Source organism: Aquarana catesbeiana, linkage group LG10, assembly GCF_042186555.1.
Source record: "Aquarana catesbeiana isolate 2022-GZ linkage group LG10, ASM4218655v1, whole genome shotgun sequence".
Lineage (NCBI taxonomy): Eukaryota > Metazoa > Chordata > Amphibia > Anura > Ranidae > Aquarana > Aquarana catesbeiana.
This window is the reverse complement of record NC_133333.1, coordinates 42,021,225-42,039,994: the sequence shown is the minus strand read 5'-3', so window position 1 is coordinate 42,039,994 and position 18,770 is coordinate 42,021,225. Positions and strand designations below refer to the sequence as shown.

Below are 18,770 nucleotides of genomic sequence, written 5' to 3'. Positions count from 1 at the left end.
AGTATTCAGGCAGGCCCTTGCACTACATGCTTTGGGGAATTCATCCATAAATCTGACCACAAAAGAGGTGGGTATAGTGTGTATGGGTTTGGCAAAGTCAGCAGATAGAGGATTGGCATCAGCTGACTTAGCAGTTGGGGGGAGGGAGGGTTCCAAATGGTTTTGGGACCCAAAAAAAAAGCCTCTGGCACGCTGCCAGGATTTAAAGCACACATCACAATTTTAAACATTTTAGGGGGTAGGGATGAGCTTCGTGTTCGAGTCGAACCCATGTTCGACTCGAACATCGTCTGTTCGCTCGTTCAACCAAATTCGTGTGGCGCGTCACGGCCCATAATTCACTGCGGCATCGCAGTGCATTGCTGGCTGATGATTGGCCAAGCATGCACTATGACCCGCATGCTTGGCCAATCACAGCGCCATCTGAACAGAGAGCCGTAATTGGCCAAAGCCAAGGAGGCTTTGGCCAATTATGGCTCAGGGGATTTAGTATACGCCCCACACTATATAAGGCCGCCTGCACGGCGGCCCTGTGTAGTGTGTGTTCCGGCGTTCATTGAGAGAGAGAGAGACAGACAGTGTCATTTGATTTGAGTTAGATAGATTAGGCAGAACAGTCAGTCAGTTAGCTGCACTTACAGTGTATTGTGTATATATATGCATCCCAGGTGTTGCATATATATATATATATATATATATATATACACTGTATTCAGTTTAGCTAGATCCGTTCCTGTTATCTTCCTACTGACAGGCAGGCTTGTCTTGTTACAGTATTTACAGCTACCTGAAGAAAATTACTGGTGTTCTTTTGATCCTATTAGTACCACAGTCAGGCAGCTAGACTATTTACAGTTAGTGCAGTGCATTCTGCTCACAGTGTTCAGCTAGATCCGTTCCGGTTATCTTCTTACTGACAGGCAGGCTTGTCTTGTTACAGTATATACAGCTACCTGAAGAAAATTGCTGGTGTTCTTTTGATTCTATTAGTACCACAGTCAGGCAGCTAGACTTTTTACAGTTAGTGCAGTGCGTCCTGCTCACAGTGTTCAGCTAAACCTACAAGTTAGTGGGGTGCATCCACCTCACAGTGTTCAGCTAAACCTACAAGTTAGTGCTGTGCGTCCTGCTCACAGTGTTCAGCTAAACCTACAAGTTAGTGCGGTGCGTCCTGCTCACAGTGTTCAGCTTAACCTACAAGTTAGTGGGGTGCGTCCTGCTCACAGTGTTCAGCTAGATCTGTTCCTGTTATCTTCTTACTGACAGGCAGGCTTGTCTTGTTACAGTATTTACAGTTACCTGAAGAAAATTGCTGGTGTTCTTTTGATCCTATTAGTACCACAGCCAGGCAGCTAGACTATTTACAGTTAGTGCAGTGCGTCCTGCTCACAGTGTTCAGCTAGATCCGTTCCTGTTATCTTCTTACTGACAGGCAGGCTTGTCTTGTTACAGTATATACAGCTACCTGAAGAAAATTGCTGGTGTTCTTTTGATCCTATTAGTACCACAGTCAGGCAGCTAGACTATTTACAGTTAGTGCAGTGCGTCCTGCTCACAGTGTTCAGCTAAAACTACAAGTTAGTGGGGTGCGTCCTGCTCACAGTGTTCAGCTAAACCTACAAGTTAGTGGGGTGCGTCCTGCTCACAGTGTTCAGCTAAACCTACAAGTTAGTGCGGTGCGTCCTGCTCACAATGTTCAGCTAAACCTACAAGTTAGTGGGGTGCGTCCTGCTCACAGTGTTCAGCTAAACCTACAAGTTAGTGGGGTGCGTCCTGCTCACAGTGTTCAGCTAAACCTACAAGTTAGTGGGGTGCCTCCTGCTCACAGTGTTCAGCTAAACCTACAAGTTAGTGGGGTGCCTCCTGCTCACAGTGTTCAGCTAAAACTACAAGTTAGTGTGGTGCGTCCACCTCACAGTGTTCAGCTAAACCTACAAGTTAGTGGGGTGCATCCTGCTCACAGTGTTCAGCTAGATCTGTTCCTGTTATCTTCTTACTGACAGGCAGGCTTGTCTTGTTACAGTATATACAGCTACCTGAAGAAAATTACTGGTGTTCTTTTGATCCTATTAGTACCACAGTCAGGCAGCTAGACTATTTACAGTTAGTGCAGTGCGTCCTGCTCACAGTGTTCAGCTAAACCTACAAGTTAGTGGGGTGCGTCCTGCTCACAGTGTTCAGCTAAACCTACAAGTTAGTGGGGTGCGTCCTGCTCACAGTGTTCAGCTAAACCTACAAGTTAGTGGGGTGCGTCCTGCTCACAGTGTTCAGCTAAAACTACAAGTTAGAGGGGTGCGTCCTGCTCACAGTGTTCAGCTAAACCTACAAGTTAGTGGGGTGCGTCCTGCTCACAGTGTTCAGCTAAACCTACAAGTTAGTGCGGTGCGTCCTGCTCACAGTGTTCAGCTAAACCTACAAGTTAGTGGGGTACGTCCTGCTCACAGTGTTCAGCTAGATCCGTTCCTGTTATCTTCTTATTGACAGGCAGGCTTGTCTTGTTACAGTATATACAGCTACCTTAAGAAAATTACTGGTGTTCTTTTGATCCTATAAGTACCACAGTCAGGCAGCTAGACTATTTACAGTTAGTGCAGTGCGTCCTGCTCACAGTGTTCAGCTAAACCTACAAGTTAGTGGGGTGCGTCCTGCTCACAGTATTCAGCTAAACCTACAAGTTAGTGGGGTGCGTCCTGCTCACAGTGTTCAGCTAAACCTACAAGTTAGTGTGGTGCGTCCACCTCACAGTGTTCAGCTAAACCTACAAGTTAGTGTGGTGCGTCCACCTCACAGTGTTCAGCTAAACCTACAAGTTAGTGGGGTGCGTCCTGCTCACAGTGTTCAGCTAAACCTACAAGTTAGTGGAGTGCGTCCTGCTCACAGTGTTCAGCTAAACCTACAAGTTAGTGGGGTGTGTCCTGCTCACAGTGTTCAGCTAAACTACAAGTTAGTGGGGTGCATCCTGCTCACAGTGTTCAGCTAAACCTACAAGTTAGTGTGGTGCATCCACCTCACAGTGTTCAGCTAAACCTACAAGTTAGTGGGGTGCGTCCTGCTCACAGTGTTCAGCTAGATCCGTTCCTGTTATCTTCTTACTGACAGGCAGGCTTGTCTTGTTACAGTATTTACAGCTACCTGAAAAAAATTGCTGGTGTTCTTTTGATCCTATTAGTACCACAGTCAGGCAGCTAGACTATTTACAGTTAGTGCAGTGCGTCCTGCTCACAGTGTTCAGCTAAACCTACAAGTTAGTGGGGTGCGTCCTGCTCACAGTGTTCAGCTAAACCTACAAGTTAGTGGGGTGCGTCCACCTCACAGTGTTCAGCTAAAGCTACCTGTAGAAGGTTGGTGGTGTTCTCATACTACAGGCAGGCAGTTGATTTTGCTAGCTGCAGTATCAGTACATATATATATATATATATATATATATATATATATATATATATATATCCCAGCTTAGTGCAGCTACAGGCCATTAGTATGTCTGGAAGACCAAGAAGGAGAGGCAGACAGTCACAAGCCAATAAGAGAGGGCAAGCAGGCTCTGTGTCTAGTGCTGGTCGTGGAGACGGTGCATCCTCATCAGCATGTGGCCGTGGGACACGCTTGGCCTTTTTTTCGGCAGCTGGCTGTGTTGAGCCGCAACATGCGGAAGACTTGGTCGAGTGGATGACCAAGCCGTCCTCATCCTCCTCATCCTCTCTCACCTCTGCCCAGGGTAATTTGTCTGGCAAAGCAGCGGCCTCTTCCCTCGGCTCAATGTCATCAGTGACTCCTTCCCTAGCCCCACCATGTCCTCCTGAGGAGTCCCTCGAACTGTTTGACCACAGTGTTGGGTACATGCCCCAGGAGGATGCCCAGCGTTTGGAAGGCTCTGATGATGATACTGAGCTAGATGAAGGCAGTAACGTGAGCACGGACAGAGGGGGTGCTCAAGAAGGACAGCAATCTGGCAGTCATGCTCCCCCTGCTGCAGCATACTGCCAGGTTTTCTCCAGTGATGAGGAGGGAGGGGATGATGAGGTCACTGACTCAACGTGGGTGCCTGATAGGAGAGAGGAGGAGGAGGAGGGGGAGGCGGCACATCACCAACGAGGCAGGATGCCCTCCAGGGGCCAGTCTAAGGGCAGCACATTGACTGCATCACACCCCAAAGCTCCACATGTGCAGGGCGCTGCAGTCTCTGCGCGTTATTCAAAAAGTTATTTGGTGTGGGCCTTTTTTGAGACGAGTGCATCAGATCGCACCGCTGCTATTTGCAACATATGTCTCAAGCGTATCTCGCGTGGCCAAAACATCTCCCGCTTGGGTACCACATGCTTGACCAGACATATGTTGACCTGCCATGCAGTTCATTGGCAAGCGTATCTAAAAGACCCACACCAAAGAACAAAGAGGACCTCTCCCTGCTCCTCATCAGCTGAGATCTCCAACCCCACTATACCTTCAGTCCTCTCTGAGACCTGCACTGAGAGGAATGAAGGTGTAGAATTAGGTGTGTCACAGCCAAGTACTTGTGGGTAATCTGCTTTTGGTACACCGACGTCAGATTGTACCAGGCAAATTTCCCTGTCCCAGCTGCTGCACCGCCGAAAGAAGTTTGCTCCCAGCCATTCACATGCCCAGCGGTTGAATGCTAGCTTGGCAAAATTGCTAGCACTTCAACTGCTGCCTTTTTAGTTAGTAGACTCTGCCCCCTACCGTGAGTTTGTGGAATGTGCGGTTCCTCAGTGGCAGGTACCCAAACGCCACTTTTTCTCACGGAAGGCGATTCCGGCTCTCTACCGGCATGTGGAAGGCAATGTCCATGCCTCGCTGGACAGGTGCATATTACCGCTGACTCATGGTCCAGCAGGCATGGACAGGGACGTTACCTAAGTTTCACGGCGCATTGGGTGACTCTGCTAGCAGCTGGGAAGGATGCAGGACAAGGTGCAGTAGTGTTGGAGGTTGTTCCGCCACCACGCCTCCAAAATGCTAATGATTGTGACACACCTCTCTCCTCCACCCCCTCCTCTTCTTCTTCCTCCATGGCCTCTTCCTGTGCTTTGTCCTCGGAACCAGGACTCCGTAGCCGTTCAAAGGGCTACGCAAGTACACAGGCCAAAAGATGCCATGCGGTGCTTGAGCTGGTGTGCTTGGGGGACAGGAGCTACACTGGGGCAGAGGTTCTGTCAGCTCTGCAGGGGCAGGTTCAGAGGTGGTTGACGCCACGCCAACTTAAGGCAGGAATGGTGGTTTGCGACAATGGCACCAACCTCCTCTCTGCCCTCCGACAGGGACAAATGACCCATGTGCCCTGTTTGGCTCACGTCCTTAACTTGGTGGTGTAGCGGTTCTTGGGCAGGTACCCGGGCTTACAGGATGTCCTGAGGCAGGCCAGGAAAGTCTGTGTGCATTTCCGCTGGTCATATAATGCCAGTGCTCGGCTGACAGACCTCCAAAAGGAGTTTAACCTGCCCAAGAACCGCCTAATCTGTGACATGTCAACCAGGTGGAACTCAACGTTGGCCATGCTGCAGCGGCTGCACGCGCAGCAGAGGGCCATCAATGAGTACCTGTGCGACTATGGCACCAGGACAGGGTCAGGGGAGCTTGTTTTTTTTTCCCCACGCCAGTGGGCCATGATCAGGGATGCATGCACTGTCCTGTCACCATTTGAGGAGGCCACGAGGATGGTGAGCAGTGACAGTGCATGCATCAGTGACACTGTCCCCCTTGTCCACCTGTTGGAGCACACGCTGCGTGGAATAATGGACAGGGCACTTGAGGCAGAACAGAGGCAGGAAGAGGAGGACTTCCTTAGCTCTCAAGGCCCCCTTTATCCAGACAGTGTTCCTACGTGCCCGCCGATCACACAGGAAGAGGACGAGGAGGAGGAGGAGGAAGATTGTGTCAGTATGGAGGTGGAGCCTGGCACTCAGCATCAGCAGCAGTCTTTAAGGGATCAGTCCCAAGAAACACATGGACTTGTACGTGGCTAGGAGGAGGTGGCTGCGGACCATGTCGTCCTTAGTGACCCAGAGGACTCCGGACCGAATGCCTCAGCAAACCTACGCTGCATGGCCTCCCTGATCCTGCAAAGCCTGCGTAAGGATCCTCGTATTCGTGGTATCAAGGAGAAGGACCAATACTGGCTGGCAACCCTCCTTGATCCACATTACAAGGGTAAGGTTGCGGACCTTATCTTGCCATCGCAGAGGGAGCAGAGGATGAAACATCTTCGGGAGGCCTTGCAGAAAGGTCTGTGCAACGCGTTCCCAGAGACTGGGAGGTTACAAACTCCTGTTTCTGGACAACGTGTTGCTGAGGCTTCGGTCAGTCAAAGAAGGAGCGGTGGAGAAGGTGGCCGTCTGACCGATGCGTTCAGACAATTTTTTGGTCCGCAGCCCCAAGGTATGATCGGTTCCAGCAACCATCGCCAGCGTCTGTTTTACATGGTGCAGGAATACCTAGGGGCAAGATCAGACTTGGACACCTTTCCCACCGAAAATCCTCTGGGTTACTGGGTCTTGAGGATGGATCACTGGTCAGAGCTTGCACAGTATGCAATTGAGCTACTGGCCTGTCCTGCATCCAGCGTTCTTTCGGAACGCACATTCAGTGCTGCTGGAGGCGTGGTAACCGATCACAGGGTGCGTCTGTCCACCGACTCGGTCGATCGACTGACCTTCATAAAAATGAATCAGTCTTGGATCACCACCAGCTACCAAGCACCTGATGCTGATGTAACCGAATAATTTTTTTGGAAATCTCAGATCCCTTCAAAGACTGCCTATGCTGATGCTGAGTGACTATCCCTGAGTAATTATCCTCTTCCTCCTCAATGATCACGCTGATAGCTTGTAAGAACATTTTTGGTTCTGGGCGCCACCACCAGTGCCTAAGGCACAATTTTTCAGTGCCTGTTTAACAGGGGCGTGTAATTACAATTTTTGATGCAATACTTTGCAGCAGGGCTCATTTCAGCATTCCAACTAGAGTATCTGTGAGGGGTTGCAGTGTTGTGGTACCAGCACCAGTGCCTAAGGCCCAATTTTTCTGCCCCTGTTTAACAGGGGTGTGTAATTACAATTTTTGATGCAATACTTTGCAGCAGGGCTCGTTCCTGCGTTCCAACTAGAGTGTCTGTGAGGGGTTGCAGTGTTGTGGCACCAGCACCAGTGCCTAAGGCCCAATTTTTCAGCCCTTGTTTAACAGGGGCGTGTAATTACAATTTTTGATGCAATACTTTGCAGCAGGGCTCGTTCCTGCGTTCCAACTAGAGTGTCTGTGAGGGGTTGCAGTGTTGTGGCACCAGCACCAGTGCCTAAGGCCTAATTTTTCTGCCCCTGTTCAACAGGGGCATGTAATTACAATTCTTGATCTAATATTTCACAGCAGGGCCCATTTCTGCACCCACCAAGAGCGAGTGAGGACTTACAGTGTTGTGGCACCAGCACCACCACCACCAAAGGCCCAGTTTTTCTGCCCCTGTTCAACAGGGGCATGTAATTACAATTCTTGATCTAATATTTCACAGCAGGGCCCTGTGAGGGCTTACAGTGTTGTGGCCACAACAACACCTAAGGCCCAAATTTCTGCTGAGTATATAGGGCAGGCCCCTACTTTCAAACATCTAACTTACAAACGACTCCTACTTGCAAACGGAAGGAGACAACAGGAAGTGAGATGAAATCTACTCCTAGGAAGGGAAATTCTCTCCTGTAAGAGTTAATATGGGAAAAACATTTCTCCTTTCCACTGATGCTTTCCAATCCTTGTTCCACAAAAAACCCCAAATTTTCAAAAAACATTTGTCATTGGGACAAAAAGTGAGGTGAAATCTTCTGAAGAGGAGGAAAGACAGCAAAACAAATGTAACAGGGGTGATAACCCTTCCCTATGTTTTCCAAAAAGCTTAAAAAAGATTTTTTGGCTGGAGCTAAACACGTTAAAAATGTACCCTTTCAAAATTACAAACAGATTCTACTTAACAACAAACCTACAGTCCCTGTCTTGTTTGCACCGCCTGTATACTGCTGTTCAGAGTATATAGGGCCTGGTGGCCCCACACCTTTCCTTATTTTAAATTGGGTGCGGGGTTCCCCTTAATATCCATACAAGACCCAAAGGGCCTGGGAATGGACTGGGGGGTACCCATGCCGTTTGTCTCACTGATTTTCATCCATATTGCCAGGACCCGACATTACATTAAACCTGCAAGCAGTTTTAAATGAGATTTTTTCCTTTAAAAATGACATTTGGTGCAGGGACTGTTCTAAACACGGGAAACACGCGCCACTTTACAGGCATACTATAGACACCCCCCAGGTACGACATTTAAAGGAATATTTCACTTTTTTTTTTTTTACTTTAAGCATCATTAAAATCACTGCTCCCGAAAAAACGTCAGTTTTTAAAAGTTTTTTTTGCATTGATACATGTCCCCTGTGGTAGGACCCGGGTCCCCAAACCCTTTTTAGGACAATACCATGCAAATTAGCCTTTAAAATGAGCACTTTTGATTTCGAACGTTCGAGTCCCATGGACGTCAATGGGGTTCTAACATTCGTGCGAATTTTCGGTCCGTTCGCAGGTTCTGGTGCGAACCGAACCGGGGGGGTATTTAGGGTAAAGCACTACTATGGAGCTGACAAAATACATTGTTAAGTGACTACACGAGGTGAATATAGGCCCAGGAGAGCATGTTGGGGAGGTAAGTGAAGGCAAATATGTATGAAGGCCAAAAAGAAATTACATAAAAATCCAGCATGCATGAGGACAAAGTGGACATTCACAGCATATTACAATCATGGTAATTAGGGAATGAGGAAAGAAATACAATATATTATCAAATATTAAATACAATAAAATGTGATATTAAAGGATAAAAATCTTACCTTCATATACTCCTTCTGCAGGACCTGGATGATGGCAGAACAGGTCTCTTGGATAATGATCCCCAGAGCCTGGGGGGAGATGCCTGTCGAGAACTTGAGGTCCTGCAGACTTCTCCCCGTCGCCAAATACCGCAGGGTGGCGACTAGCCTCTGCTCCGGAGTGATGGCTTGCCTCATGCAGGTATCCTGCCTGCTGATATAGGGGGTCAGCAAAGCCAACAAACGGTGAAATACGGGGTCCATCACCTGGAGAAAGTTCCTGAAATCATCAGGATTATTCTCACGGATCTCACGGAGCAAAGGCATGTGACAGAACTGGTCACGCTGGAGCAACCAATTCTTGGTCCATGAACTCCTCCCCACCCTGTTCATGGACTGGACTTGTGTCAAAGTAAGGACCCCAACACCAAGCCCCCGCACAGCATGAACTCTACGATGAGTACGTATACGCAACATGGCTAGAAAACGATCGGCTGCTCAGAACGAAGTAACAACACGCACTGAAGAACAGCAAGGCCTGTGAAGCGCGACCTGAAAATCAGTAACGAATGAACAAGAACACAATGATAAATCAATGGTAGCTTGCTGCACGCACTGAAGACCAGATACAAACCCACAAGCACAAACTGAAAAGCAGAAATAGGATCTGAAAACCACAAGTCTGAAAAAGCGCGAACCGTCTCTCACCAAACTTTTACTAACACAAGATCAGCAAAAGGAGCCCAAAGGGTGCCGCGCTTGGTACTGAACTGCCCTTTTATAGACTCGTCGTACGTGGTGTACGTCACCGCATTCTTGGCGTTCGGAAATTTGGACAACTTTGTGCGACCGTGTGTATGCAAGACAACATTCATCGGAAAAAATCCATGGATTTTGTTGTCGGAATGTGCAATCAATGTCCGACCGTATGTACAGGGCATTAGAGTTAAGTGAAATGAAGTGCACGCATGGAGTCTGCGCTGGGTGCACAGCAGGACCCCATAGCGTTACTGGGAGTGAGGTAGGGGTGATACACTGGACAGGTGGTAAGGGCATTGGCTCTGCGTGTCCCTCCTAAATGGACAAGTGACCGTGTTGGTGTATATGACATTGATAGAGTATATTAGCGTTTGTTCATGTTTAGTCATCTTTCCAGGTTGTGAGTGTGGCTCAAGTAAAAGGTACCTTATGTGCAGTGGCGGCTGGTGCTCCATTTTTTTGGAGGGGCGCAAACAAAGCCCCAACCAACCCCATAACCCCCCCTCACTCGCCCTGTGCAAATTGCTTAGCATAGACCAGAAGAACCCACCCCAGGGTGAGCCTCCCATGTGACCCTTGCTTGGTGCCCAATGAGGAGAGAAACATGGAGGATGTGACACCACCCTGTCACCATCGAACAAGTGGTTTAGGGGGAGTGTTGACCTGGCATCTCTAGAAGAGGGCAGACTAAGAGATAAAGAAGTTTTCCCTAATGTGCAATTATGCACTTGATATTTTTTACAACATGTCAGGTTCTACTAAGGGCCCTTGTCACCTTAGTTCCACTTTAGCCCTCAGACTCTACCAAATACTAAAATGTCACTTCTAAGGAGACTTCAGTGTAACAGGTGTGAGAATTTAAATGTTGATCCTGCAGCAAATATGAATTATATTACATTTTTTTTACATGCCTTAAAGGAACCCAACCCAGTGCAGCCGTCGAATCTCCAGCCAGTCTCTCTCAGGTATGAAACATTTACACACTATGTAAAAGTGCATAATGCTTGCTTCATGACTCTGCAGCTACTGCTTACCTTCCTATTTTGGAACTTACATCCATATATTTACAGTACACACACTATATATGTATATATATATATAATTTTAAAGTGGAACTTTAGTCAGAAAATTAAGTCATGCTAGATAACTTCAGGCTGGCCCATTTTGCAGATATAGCTATGTAAAACATTAATAAGTGCCTTTACTGTTTAAAATCCAGTAATACACTGTCTCACTCTACTCTGCACATACTCAGTTGCTCTTTATTTTTAGGAACTAGGCCTAATTTGTAGAGGCTGATCTGCTGTCAGCCTAAAGATTTACTGCTGCTCAGGGGCTCTGGGCTTCAGCAAAATGGTAGCCTCCAGCAGGAATAATGCTGGAGGCAATTTACAGCACACACTAATTTTGGTAGCAAAGTTATTACTGTGGAATGTATGTTACTTGCTAAAGAATTGTTGTTATTGCGTTGTTAAAGGTAAAGTTCAACTTTAAGCATTAATTGTTGGTTATGTTGTGGAATACATTTTGAGGGTTGCGCAAATTATGTAAATGTTGTGTTGGGAAAAAGTACGGAAAAATGCATACTATCCAGATCTGCTACCGAATTACAGCCCTATCTGTCACAAAAAAATATATAATATGTTTGGGGAAGACAAATGATAAAAGGTATGAGGTGCGGAACCAAGACATCTCCAAAAGGAAAAATGTTCTGTGATTAAAGTGCATTTGAACCCAAAAACTAAAATGTATTATATTGCAGCTTACCAATCCTTTAGATGCAGTGACTGCATTTGTTTTTTTACTCTTTTTTTCCCTTTACTTTCAACTGTTGATCCTGCCAGTAAATTTGATATTTTTCAACTTCTTTTAACAGTCCGAGATGCCCACCATAATGATGGATAGAATGCATGAAGGTAAAAAAACTTGTGCCCTTACAACCACTTTTAGGTTGCTAGATTATAAATTGGCCTTTAAAGTGTCACAAAAATTCAAGTTTAATAGTCCTCTGCCTGCTTTGTTTTGGGGCCCAGCTTCCAGAGTTCAGTTCCTCTTAAAAAATATATAATTTCCCTTAAAGTGATTATAATTCCCCATCTTGTAAAACAAACCATTCAGTTTAAAATATACATGAAAGGCAAAACATTTGTGTATACATATAAAAAAAGGGTATTTATAATGTTTTTATAAGTGACCACATACCCTCTGGTTTCAGCTGCATAAGAGCTGGGGGAGGAGAAACAGCAACACACTGAGCTCCCCAGTGAAAGGCTGTGAAGGAAGGGGTATGTCAGGACAAGTCTGAGGAGAGCAGGCTGAGTTCCCAGCATAGCTAGAGAGCTGACCACGGTGTGTTCTCCTGCTTAGTGTGGTCAGTTTTTAGTAGGAAAGCAGAGGGGACTAACAGGATTACCAGGGATTTCACATAAAGGAAGCAATACAGGGAGAACAGGAGACTTTTTCATACAAGTACATGGTACAGCAGGCACATAGCAGGAATATGAAATGTTTGGTTTACATACTATTTAGGGATTTATTTAGACTTGCAGTTGGGGGTAGTAAAACCAGGCAGTTGGGGGGCAGTAAAACCACCTGCATCCCCCTAAGTGCAAGTGCAGCTGGACAGGAATTTATACATGCCTAGGCCGCTATGCTTTGCGGCCCAGGCAGAAATAATCCCTCCTGCTGCCTTCAATGTATGGAACCACCCTACAACTGACTAGGGCCATGAATGGGGGCGCTGGAGCTGGCATATTGCCTCTTTGCTGCGTGCCATACACCTCTGAAAAGTGATCTGCCGTGATTCACTTTTCAGAAGTGGGGCAATAACAGCCACATGTCTTAGTGGTATATTAATTTAGAATGAAATAAATAAATGTGTAGAAAGCTGAGTGTGTGAAGTGGAGAAACTTGTTACGATCTGCGATCACCATTTATATTTCAGGACGTAGGATTTGAAGAAGGCAATACGGATTCAGCAATACAGAGCAATGTGGCGAGAGTCCAAACTCAGCTTCGGCTTGTACATATTCACACTGTACTTTGTTCACACTTCCCAAGGCATAAACAGAGGAAAGAAAATGCATCCTATGATCACAGTGAACTAATGGACATTACTAAAGCATTTTCCTGCTAATTTGGTTATAATGAAAGCCATTGAATGTTTTGGATTGTGAGTTTATATTACCATAGACACAAAGAAGCGGTGGAAGGAGTCAGCCACTGATATACTCATACCTCCCAACATTTTCACATGGGAATGTGGGAAACCTACCAGAAAACGTATGTAGCCATAGGACACGCCCCCTGCCACACCCCCCTTAAAGGAGAATTAACAAAAAAATGTTAATTAAATCCACAAGGGCTTTTTTTTTACCAGTACTATTCCTTTTATATTGGCTTTTAAAGTTTACAAATGCAGCAATTTAGAATTTGGATGAAAGGTTTAGTACTGGGAAATACTTTTTGAAAGATAAAAAGGGCATTTTAATATACAACTATATGGATCAGACCAAAATGAGGGACAAATGAGGGGGACAGAGGGACATTGCTCCAAATCAGGGACAGTCCCTCGAAATCAGTGACAGTTGGGAGCTACAGTATGTATACAGTATGTCCCTATATAGCAACCCTCAAAGGGCTGGATCCACCTTTGGTAAATTTGACTTCATATGGGGCTGAAGCCTTACTCCAGCCATTGCATTTCATCTACTATCTTGGTGTTCCTTTTTTTAACCATTTGAACTCCAGGTGCCAATTTAAAATTGCATTGGCTAGCATTAAAACTGGACTACCAGCTGGCGTTGTACACTTGTACGGCTACCCATAAAGTCTATTTAATAGGTTATTAATACCCACCAATGTCCTTCCCCATGGTCCTTGGCTCACTTGTCTTCTAAGACAGCCACTTTATATCACCCTTGTAGTAGTAAGTTAAAGTGATTGTAAAGTCTAGTTTTTTGTTCTATAAAAATAACAAACATGTTATACCTACCTGCTCTGTTGCAGTGGATTTGCACAGAGCAACTCTGATCCTCCTCTTCTCAGGTCCCTCTTCTGTGCTTCTGGCCCCTCCTTCCTGTTCAGTGCCCCCACAGCAAGCAGCTTGCTACGGGGACACCCAAGCTGAGTCACAGCTCCCTGTGCCCATTCTGACACAGAGCCCTGACCCTGCCCCTCTCTCTCCTGATTGACTAACTGACTTTGAATGACAGCAGCGGGGGGCCAATGGCGCCGCTGCTGTGTCTCAGACAATCAGGAGGGAGAGTCTTGGATGGCCAAGACACTTGTGGACATAGCTGGTTAGAGATGGGGCTCAGGTAAGTGTTAGTGGGGTTGAGGGAGGCTGTTGCACACAGAAGGCTTTTTTTCTTAACCACTTACGGACCGCCCACTAGCTGCCATAACCCCGGTATCCTCTTCAACGGCGGGCAGTCCTCTTTTAGATAAAAGTGGTTTCTGCAGCAGATTTGCCACAAGATCACTTTTATCGGCGGCGGGAGAGGGGCCCTCCCTTCCGTCGCGCTCTGGTGCCCTCCGTCGCTTACTGGAGCCTCCGGCAACGGCGGAGGTGATCGGGTCCTCCCCCCACTGTGGTATGGAGCTGAGTGAGGGGAAGATGGCCCCCACCCAGCTCCATACCATTGCAGGGTGGAAGCTAGGTCAAAACGTCACTTCCGCCTATAGCTCTTAAAGGGACATTTTTTTTTTTTTTTTAAACGACACATATATATTTTTTTTTATTGCATTTTAGTGTAAATATGAGATCTGAGGTCTTTTTGACCCCAGATCTCATATTTAAGAGCTCCTGTCATGCTTTTTTTCTATTACAATGGATGTTTTTCATTAATAGGAATACAAGTGACACATTTTTTTTTTTTTTTTTTTTTTATTAAAAACAGTGTAAAAAGAAAAAATAAAGGTAAAATAAATAAGAAAAAAAAAATTAACTCAAAACATGCAACCTGTAGAATTTTTTTAAAATGTCACCTATGGAGATTTAAGGGTAAAAGTTGGTTGCCATTCCACGAGCGGGCGCAATTTTGAAGCGTGACATGTTGGGTATCAGTTTACTCGGCATAACATTATTTTTCACAATATAAAATAAAAAGTGTATTTTTTCCAAAAAAAAGTGTGCAAATACAGTGTGACAGAAAGTATTGGAATGGCCACCATTTTATTTTCTAGGGTGTTTTAAAAAAATGTATAATGTTTGGGGGTTCTAAGTAATTTTCTAGCAAAAAAAAAAAAATGATTTTAACTTGTAAACCACAAGTTTGAAAAATAGGCGCGGTCCTTAAGTGGTTAATGCATGAAGATAAAAAACCTTCTGACTTTACAACCACTTTAAGTTTAAAAGAATAGCCAAGGATAAAATATACTGTAATATACATGCAGTCAGAATGCACATATCTGCAGGAAATATTATACCACACATATTAGATATCCCCACAGTATCAAGACTAAGACCCTTTTCACACTGGGGCGCTTTTCAGGCGTTTTAGTGTTAAAAATAGTGCCTGAAAAGCGCCTCTCAAGCCACTTTCACACTTGTGCCGTGTGCTTGCAGGATGGGGCAAAAGGTCCTGCAAGCAGCATCTTTGAGGCGGTGGAAGAGTGGTGTATACACCGGAAGAATAAGAAGGGGAGGCACTCCTGATGCCACATCCGCAAATTCAGAGAAATAGGAAAGGGTACTAATGAAGTAACCAAAAGGCATGGAAACAATGGAGAGGCAAACAAAACAAATAGTGATCATAATATTTATTGAAAAAGGTTCATAATATATCACAATGTTCAATAAAGTTAAAAACATGCAAAAATGATTTTGTACAGTGAGCCCTTGTGCGTCTACGCGTTTCGCCATGAGGCTTCTTCAGGGCACGATCAAGGTTCAAAGGCGTAGCAAGAAAACAAGAAAATCTCATTATCTTAAAGGGACTAGGCCTCCTGTACAAGTTTGTAGTATCCGGAAGGTTTCCATAAACCATAGGATACTTATAGCAAATAGTATGTAGCCTTTAGACAATCCTACGGCAGGGGCAAGAGTGCAGCTTGTGTTCAAGGGGAAAGTAGCTACCAGAACAATAACACTGTACAAAATCATTTTTGCATGTTTTTAACTTTTTTGAACATTGTGATATATTATGAACCTTTTTCAATAAATATTATGATCACTATTTGTTTTGTTTTGCCCCTCCATTGTTTCCATGCCTTAAAAGTCCCATTTTGGTTACTTTATTAGTACCCTTTCCTATTTCTTTGGTGTATACACCGCTCCTCCACCACCCCTGCTCATTAAATTGAATGGGCCCTGCTGCCGAAGCACCTGCAAAGCACTTTGGCAGCGATGATTTTTGGGCGCTATTAACCCTTTCCAAATAGCGCCGCTATAACAGCGGTATAGCACTGTTAAAACTAGCGGCGCTTTAAAGCTGACGCCTGCACCGCCCCAGTGTGAAAGGGGTCTTAGAAAAATAATTTTAGGGTCATTATTTTGGTTAAATTGTAAACTGATGTGCTATAACGGTCTGTCGGTCTGTGTGTCATCTATTTACTATGTCAAATAGATTTTTTCATTAAATTAAACTTATTTATGTAAAAAAAAGTGTTTCATCAGTTGTCCTGTACCTGTACTTATAATAAGAGAAATAGAGGGACTACCGCTGCTAAACTGCTGTTATACTGATCTCTGGATTTAAAGTGGTTGTAAACCCTTACATATACTCAGTGAAGTGACTGGCCTCCGGAGATACACAGAAATGAAACAAATCCTCCTATATAAGTTGCACCTGTTTATGTGTAGCACTTTTTCCTCTACATCCATTCAAAGTCCATAATTTACACAGCATTCCTGAGCTTCATAAGGCAGGGGCAGGTATTTGATGTCACACACTGCACAGCACAAACGACAGCTGAGTGTAATCTCCGACCTGAATGGAAGGAATACACACACACTTACCTGTCCTGTGTTGGAGGGGGGCAGCCCTTTAGCAGGATGGTTTGGTGTTGGCATAAACTGTCAGAAGTGACTCATTCTGGTAGAGGAAGGAGAGAATAACCTGTATCCAAAAATTACAGTAGATGCTATAGACTAAGACCCCTTTCACACTAGCGCAACTTCAAAGTCACACAATTTTACCACGATATTGCGGCGCGATTTTGCGGCGATTTTTGCAGTGATTTCAGGGAATGCCTGGGTAACTCGCACCAAAGTCATACCAAAGTAGTGCAGGGACTATTTTGATGTCTGCACGACTTGAAGTCGTACTAATATGAACGGTTATCATTGGAAATCATGGGGAACGACTTGTCATGCGACTTTGCAGGCCCAAATCGTAGGACAAGTCATACAAGTGTGAAAGGGGCCTAAGGCAGATGAACTACACACTATAGAAAGATATGCTTTATTCATTTCACAGGTTTACAACCACTTTTTTATAAATTCTTTATTTAAGAAGGACGAGCATGCGGAAATACAGAGACAACCCCAGTGGGATGTATAAAGGTAACAGTGAACTCCCCCGAGTACACTCAATGATACAGTCAGCGCAGTTTTAATAATAAATATCTGTGGGGTTCCACCAATCTGCATAGGAAAAGAGAGGTTCTGCATCCTGAATGGCCAATTTTTTTACGGTAAACACAGTATTATATATAAAAAAAGGACAACAAGAACCGCTTTGATCCCAAGGTCATACGACCAAAGAGATGTGGAAAAAAAGTATCAGCTAAGGAAGATAAGAAAAGAATAGAGAGAGAAAGAAAGAAAAAATTAAGGTCCTCCTCCCCCACGGGGGGGGGGGGGGGGGGATTGAGAAGATATATATACCTCCAGCCAGTCCCACCATCCCCGTCCGGGGAGCTTCCAATTTTTTCGTGCCACTGGGAAGCTAGATCGACAGCTCTCTAAATTCCTCGTTGTAAACGAACTTGTGCCAATAAAACCATTTTTTTGAGAATTGCTCACTAAGGCCATTTTCCTTGGCCACCAGGTCCTCCATTGCTTTGATTTCCGCTACCTTTTCCAACCAGACGGCCACCGATGGGGGGCTGTGTCTGCTTCCAGAGCTAGGGGATGCAGCTTTTCGCCGCTGTAAGCAGGAGGAGCAAAATAGATCTCCTGTAGACCTTAGTAGGAATCTCTTGGTGGTGTAAGAGGAAGAACTCAGGGATCTCTGGCACCTCCTGGGTGAATTTTTTCACTATGCGACACACTTCTGTCCAAAAGGGCTGGAGGATGTGACAGGACCAGAAGGAGCGAGCCAGTCGCCTCCCCACATCTTCAACAAAGATCCGTACATTGAGGGAAAATCTTGTGGAGCCTTTCCGGAGTGTAATACCACAATAACCTAAATCCCGCTTGTTTACAACCACTTTACTGCCACTTTACTGCCTTGTGCGTGGGATTGATATTGAGTTGTACTCTACCAAGTGATAGGAAATCCACAAATTGCGAGTTGTCACCAGAACAAGAGGTGAGGGCAAATCTTCCAAAGGGGAAACCTGTTCCGGTGACAAATATCTTAGATGGGAATACGGTTCACTTTGGAGAGATTCCCCCTCATTTCCTGTTGTGTGTCCAGTACAGGAAGTAAGAAGAAATTTCCCCAGCAGAAAACAGGAAGCAAAAACCATCCCAAAGGGGGATTTTACCTTTCTTTTTATGAAAAAAAATAAAAATTGTCTTTACTTACACTTTACATTTAATCTGTTTAATTTACTATAGACTGTGCACTTATGAGATCTCTGTTCACTTCCTATGGATTGCTGTGCTTTGATTTTTCGCTCTGTACTGCATTGCATAGAATTCTGTCCATACTACCTAGCCTTTCTTTCTCAGCAACCTGTAAAATGTGCTTACAGATTTTTGGTTTCCTTTCATTCCACTGTAGTGTATGATTTACACCCTTTCCTTTGATTGGAGGAACTCTTATTAGAATTAGGAGAAAGGGTGTTCCATCAGACTAGGCGACCCGTCAGATTTGGTAATGGAAGTGACGTTCCCTCAGCTCCATCTTGGTACACCCCGCACTCAGCCACACTAAGCCTACAGTCTGAAGTCGCCAAGCGGACATCTTTTTTTTACACCCACCGATATTCTGCATATCACACTTAGTTTTACCACTAAACTAAGCTTATATCATGAAAAAC

The 18,770-nt window shown here is 45.2% G+C and overlaps 1 protein-coding gene across 1 annotated transcript in view; it reads left to right on the top strand.

Annotated features, from left to right (window-relative positions):
- LOC141110629 (cell adhesion molecule CEACAM1-like) overlaps nt 1-15,353 on the top strand; it is a 106,981-nt gene extending 91,628 nt beyond the window's left edge. Inside the window, exons 10-12 of the mRNA XM_073602076.1 lie at nt 10,536-10,582; nt 11,494-11,533; nt 12,562-15,353. Coding sequence (XP_073458177.1) covers nt 10,536-10,582; nt 11,494-11,512 — 66 coding nt within the window. The 3' untranslated portion in view covers nt 11,513-11,533; nt 12,562-15,353. The remainder of the gene's footprint in view (nt 1-10,535; nt 10,583-11,493; nt 11,534-12,561) is intronic.
- Nucleotides 15,354-18,770: the final 3,417 nt, after the last annotated feature.